This window comes from Bos indicus, chromosome 7 (assembly GCF_029378745.1).
Source record: "Bos indicus isolate NIAB-ARS_2022 breed Sahiwal x Tharparkar chromosome 7, NIAB-ARS_B.indTharparkar_mat_pri_1.0, whole genome shotgun sequence".
Lineage (NCBI taxonomy): Eukaryota > Metazoa > Chordata > Mammalia > Artiodactyla > Bovidae > Bos > Bos indicus.
In genome coordinates this window covers 3,120,030-3,126,029 of record NC_091766.1, presented here as the reverse complement: position 1 = coordinate 3,126,029, position 6,000 = coordinate 3,120,030, and the positions used below count along the sequence as shown (strand labels likewise).

General features: G+C 58.8%; 1 protein-coding gene across 1 annotated transcript in view; it reads right to left on the bottom strand.

Annotated features, from left to right (window-relative positions):
- Nucleotides 1-849: 849 nt before the first annotated feature.
- The window catches only part of WNT9A (Wnt family member 9A), a 29,821-nt gene continuing 24,670 nt past the window's right edge, over nt 850-6,000 (bottom strand). Inside the window, exon 4 of the mRNA XM_070792385.1 lies at nt 850-3,906. Coding sequence (XP_070648486.1) covers nt 3,424-3,906 — 483 coding nt within the window. The 3' untranslated portion in view covers nt 850-3,423. The remainder of the gene's footprint in view (nt 3,907-6,000) is intronic.

The following is a 6,000-nucleotide window of genomic DNA, read 5'->3' as shown; positions in this document are numbered from 1 at the left end:
AGGGCATCTTCCAGACACAGGGATCGATCTGAGTCTCTCCCTCCTGCACTGGCAGGCAAGTTCTTTCCCATGAGCACCAGCTGGGAAGCCCCTTTGATTTCAAGATCAGAGCATCCTGGACTGTCTAGACATGCCCTATGTCCCATGACAGGTGTCCTCATAAGAGACAAAGGGGAGAAGATAAAGACATGAAGATGGCCACAGGAAGATGGAGGCAGACGGGAACGATGTGGCCACAAGTCCAGGAAAGCCGGGAGCACCAGCAGCTGAAGAGGCAGGAAGGATCACCCTCTGGGCCTCCTGAGGGAGCCGGGCCTGCCCACGTCTTGATCTCAGACTTCTGGCCTCCAGAGCTGGGAGAGAACAGATCCCTATTGCTGTAAGCCCTCGCCTTGCTTGTGGTCATTTGTCATGATTGCTGCTTGACTAACAGAGGGAGCAAAGCACCCCAGCTGTCCCCATACTCCTTCTTCAAGGCAAAGAGTGGGAGAGTCCCTCTCTGTGGCACTTTGTTAGTGAGAGCACTGTTTGAGGGAGTGCTGGGACAGAGGCCGAGCCAGACGGGGCTGGGCACCTGGTCCTTCAGGACCAGCCTAGGAGAGGATCCATGGGGCCACTCGGTGCCTGGGGACCTGGGATACGCTCTCTGCACGTGAGAGCGGCTGCCTTTCAGATGCTAACCGGGAGCTGCCACCCCCTCCCACCTTTGGGCAGGGCTGGGCTGGACTTGGTCTGTGAGAGACCCCTCTACTCCACAAACCCTCTCACCTCCCTGGGCCCTGCTCCTCCTCCAGGCCCACCTCCCCAGGACCCCTGGAACCCCTCTGAGGGCAGCCACGGAGATGAGGCTATAATTTAAAAATACATTTATTTAGTGTTTCCATTTGTTTCTGTTCTGTTACACAAGGCCATTAAATAAATACATTCTCCAAGTCACTCGAGTACACACCTACTCACTATACAGATGAGGTAGAGAAATCAATAGGCCCACACAAGACTTCTCTCGTGTGTGAATGCCCCTCTCCTCCCGCCCGCCTCCACCTGGCCTGGTCAAGCTCAGAGTGGCATCTGTGCACGCTGAGCAGAGAGCAGGTGGCCGGGACCTGCCTGGCCCCTCAGCATGGCTCTGCCCCCGCGGTCCCGGGGTTGGGGGGTCTGGACCCCGCCACAGACGTATTTTCTTTGAGAGATCCTCTGCTGTACAGACAAGAAGCATGTTAATAAGAGGCTCCATCCGCAGGAGTGCTTCTTCGCTTAGCAAGACATTCTGATATATATTTATGTATAAACAAACCAGCCAGCAGACGTTTTCAATCTGCTTTGTTTAAAAAAATACTTTTCTTAATATTTATGACATAGAGCTAAATGTGGTATTTGACTTAAAAAAAAAATCCTTCCTCTGACTTGCTGCCCTTCCAACCCAGTAGTGACCGAGCTACAGTCTTGTCATAGAAACATGGCCAGCTCTGCCTGCTCCAGGCCCCAGCAGGTGGGGATGCTTGGGGACAACTGGGGCGCGCCCCCGCCTTCCCCCGCCCTCCAGCCAAGTGTGGAGGAGACCAAGCGGCAGCCCCACGTCACCCACTGCCACAGAGCCCACCCTGGCTCCCGCCCAGGGAACATGCCTTGGCTGCACCACTCTGTCAGCATGCAGTTCTTCACGGGGATGTTCTCTGAACCACAGGAGAATAAACTCTACTATTTACACTATCAAACAGGGACTAAGAGACCCACATCCACATAAATAGGTTTTCTTTTACAAACACAGTCAGTCTCCAGGGTTCCCGAAGCCCCCCGGACTCCAAGGAATCCCTTCACTCAGTAGTTCCCGCGTCCACACCAGCTGCCCCAGCTCTACGCCTGCCCAAACCCCAGTGCGCACCCTCCGAGCACAGTCACAGAGCTGAGCAGGACGGGGCCAGGGCCAGAGGCCCTCCCAACATGGGCAGGAGAGCTCCACACCTAGCAACGGCGCCCAAGCCAACACTGACCGCACCGACACAGTGTGCACACCACCACACCACCACACGCATGCACACACAAGCACACATACCACACACATACATGCACCCAGGTACGGACACGCACACCCGGGCAGAGATGCTCTCATTCTCATGCACGGATACACACTATGCATATGGAAACATGTATGTGCGCACACACGAGCATGCATCTGCACTTACACGCACCGCATACGCACAGATGGACATTCATGCATTCACACAAGCATGCTCATGCACACGCACCACACACTCACGCATACATGCACACACGTGTGCACACACCCTCAGCCAAATCAGGTCAGTGATGGCCATCCTTTTCCCTTCTCTGCAAAATCGACAGCACGACCGAGGAGAACACTTTCCGTTTGCCAGATCCTATCTCCAAACTCTCTCCACCCATGTCTGCGCCACCCCGCCCCCGCCCCGCCTCCCCTACAGTGACAGAGAACAAGCTGTGCCTTCCTCATGAAATGAACCTCCAAGAGGCTGGCCCCACCCCTCCGCCCATGCCCACCTCTGGGGGAGAACAGGCTGCCCTCTGCCACCCCCAGTCCCAGAATCTGCATTGAGTCTCGAGTGTGGATCCATGTGCCCTCGGGGTGCAGAGGAGGGCCCGTCCACCTCCCTGGTCAGCCTTGCTATGGATAGCCAACCTGGACCATGGGACCTGGCTTCCAGAAACCCTGAGGGTGGCGGCCAGACACAGCTTGCTTTACTTCTTTAAAAACAACAACAGCAATGTCTCTCTTGATTTAGTGGTTTCAAACGACAAAGCAGATCAGGCAAACAGGTCAGTCAGGAGGGGGTTTGGAGGGGAGGGAGGAAGGGGCTCCTCCAGACCAGGCTCTATTGAGACGGGGAGGAGCCACAGCCTGGGAGGCTGCAGGGACGGAGAAAATAATATTATATATTAGTTAAATAAAAATAACTTAAAAGTCACTGATACTACTCCAAAGAGAAGTACTTGATGTCAGGGGGCCAGCAGTCTACCCCCACGAGCGGGCGGCCAGGCGTCTGCTCTCGCTCCTAGTGGTTTGACTCTCTAAGCCAGTGCTGGTGTAGGTCAGCCCACACAGAGCCCGTGTGGTCATGAAGGTGTGCCCGCTGCTCCTCAGAGGGCACCCAGCGCACGACAGGCGGCTGGTGACTTGGGGGGACGGAACTTGGAAAGCATCCGTGCAAAGCTCTCAGGTCACGGGGAGGGACGAGCAGGGAGGACGCAGAGACCAGACTGGGCCTCTGAGAGGAGGAGACAGAGGGCTGGAGACGGCCAATGCAGCCCGCCCCCAGGCCTCTGCCCCCGCCTTGCAGCCAAGCGTGCTGGGGGCGCCCAGGCCAGGGACTCGGCCCCCGCAGCGCTACCACCCTCAGCTGGCACGCACGGCCCGTGCCCCTGCAGCGGCCCGCCAGGCGCGGGGGCTCAGCCCTTGCAGGTGTAGACCTCCTCCCGCTGGGTGCACTGCCTGCACTCCACGTAGCAGCACCAGCGCACCTGGCACTGGCAAGGCCGGGTCACCACCCGACTCTGTGTGTTGTGGCCGCGCCCGCAGCAGATGCTCTCGCAGTTCTTCTCACGGTGGCACCTGCGGCCGGCAGTGCCTGGGGAGAAGCGGCCAGCCACGCAGAAGCTGGGGGAGTCGTCCAGGTGCACCAGCTCCGGCGTGCGGGGCAGGGGATCGCCGCCGCCCGCCCCGGCGGCCCGGCCCCGTGGCGGCGAGATGGCGCCGGCCTCGCCGGTGGCCTCGTTGGTGGTGCTGCCCACCTTGAGGGCCGTCTCGTACTTGTGCTTCAGGCGCTTGCCCACCTCGTGGAAAGGCGCGAGCTGCCGCCAGCACGTCCGCACGGTGCACGAGCCGGACACGCCATGGCACTTGCACGTGGTCTCCACCCCAGCCTTGATCACCTGGTGAGAGAGAGGGGGGCCGGCGTGAGGGCCACCCTGAGCAGACTGGAGACCACCCCCAAGACAACTCTCAGAGGGGCTGCAGGGATGTCTGGCAGACTTCATGGCCCAGTGGGTCACCACTGTTTATCACCCAGGCTTCCTGGCTCCCACCAACAGCCCGTCTTCTCCGAGCCATGGATCACCCAGGACAGAAATGCCACAGCCAGCACCACAACTTCAGAGAAGCCACCACAGCTCCCTGAATCTGCCTCCTGCACCACCAAGGTGCCCCCTTCCCGTTCTCCACATCCCAGGATGTCCCCTGCCAGGGCAGGGCACACCTCCCCACGAGCCCTTCTGTCAGTGCTCCCCAGGATCACACAGTCTGTTCTCAGCAGTCTGTTCCTCGAAAATTTAAGGACAAGCAAGTCAGCGTGCCTAGTGGACAGAACTGGCCACCAGAGTGTACGTTCTGAGTTGACCATGTCTCTGCCTGGGCATAGGGACCAGATGCTACCGCGTGTGCAGGCACCAACTTCCACCCTGCCAAGGGTAACTTGGAAAGAGGGAGAAAGCCTCCAGCGAGGAGCAGACAGGAGAGGGCTGCGCCCACCCCCACACACAGGCAGGGGCAGGCATGGCCCAGCACCAACCTTCTGCTCTGCATCTGAGAGGCTGCCGAAGACTCAGGCCGGCCCTTCCCCTCGCAGGACTTGGGTCCCACATGCAAAGCCATGGAGTCAGGCCAGCTGTCCCACAGGGCCTCCCGCCTGACTTCCCACACTGGGGTCCCAGGAGAGACGTGGGGAAGAGAATGGCAAGGAAAGGGGAGGTTCCCCTCCCAGTGGGCCCCAAGCCAGGCCCAAGCTCCCACACAGCCCCCAGGGAGAGCCAACTCAAGGGGGATTAAGAAACATAGCTGCCCTCCAGCCAGGCAACAGAAGAGTCACATTTAATGATACTTTGCTGAGAAACCCGGACAAATTTAATTAAAATGTGGCTTACCCAGGACCAGTGGAGCTAATGGAGCACTTTCATATTCTGACTTTTCATTAATAGCTTACAAAAGGGCGAGTGCAGAGGAAAAGAAAGGGCCTCCCCTGGGGGATTTAATCAGCCTGCACCCCTCCCCAGAGGGTGGAAGGACAGGCAGAGCTCCTGTGGCAAAGGGGGAAATTGATTCTTTAATAAGCCCATACCTCAGAACCCTGGCTTCTCAATAAAGAGGGGCTCAGAATGGGACTGGTATTAATTACCTCATCACCCCCCTCCAGCCCCCAGGCTGGGACTCCAAATCCCAAGGGCTGCCCCACAAGCACGCAGATCCCACTCCCGCCCCTGACGGCCCCACAGCTCAGGCTGAGCCTTGGGAGGCATTCGATTGTCCAGGCTGTGCAGGGGCTAAGAGGGTGGGGTGCTCTGTGCACAGTGTAGGTGGTGGGGCCCGATGCCTCCTCCAGGGTGTGGAGCTGAGGGGCTTCCGGGGGGCGGGTTGGGGTAGAGAGTGGCTGCCTACAGCAAGAGAGCTGCAACAGTCCTTTCCAGCTTGAGTCTTCTGTTTTGAGTTTCCTCAGAACAGCCCTGGCCACAGACAGGGCCCCTGAGGCAGAAGCACCTCCCCAGCTTGGGCCAGCCACACCCCGAGCATTTCCCCAGAACCCCTGAACCACACACTAACTCTGCCATTCCCCTAGGTCCCTGGTGATAGGACCACCCACTCCTCAGCCCCAACAGGTAGGGTCTAGTCCATTCTCCACCTGGTTAGATGGTGCCCAGTAGACAAGACTCTCCTTGCGGACTTGACCACCCAGGACACCCCTCCCTGCTCCCCAGCCAGCAGCAAGTAGGACTTCTGGCTCTACCCAACCATGCAAGACCGTGGGGCACCCCCCCCACAGAGCTCCCCATGACAACTAGTACCCTGCCCATTGGGTAAGTAATGAGCCTGATAAGCAGAAGGGCTGAAGGCCCCGGCTGCCCCAGTGGCTGGGACAGACACACCATGGCAGCCACCTGCACCTCCTCTCAGACCCCCAGCCCTCTCCTGGACCGGAGCCCCTTAAACATACATGCACCCTGCCCACCCCCTACCCTTTCCCACTCTGTGCCCCA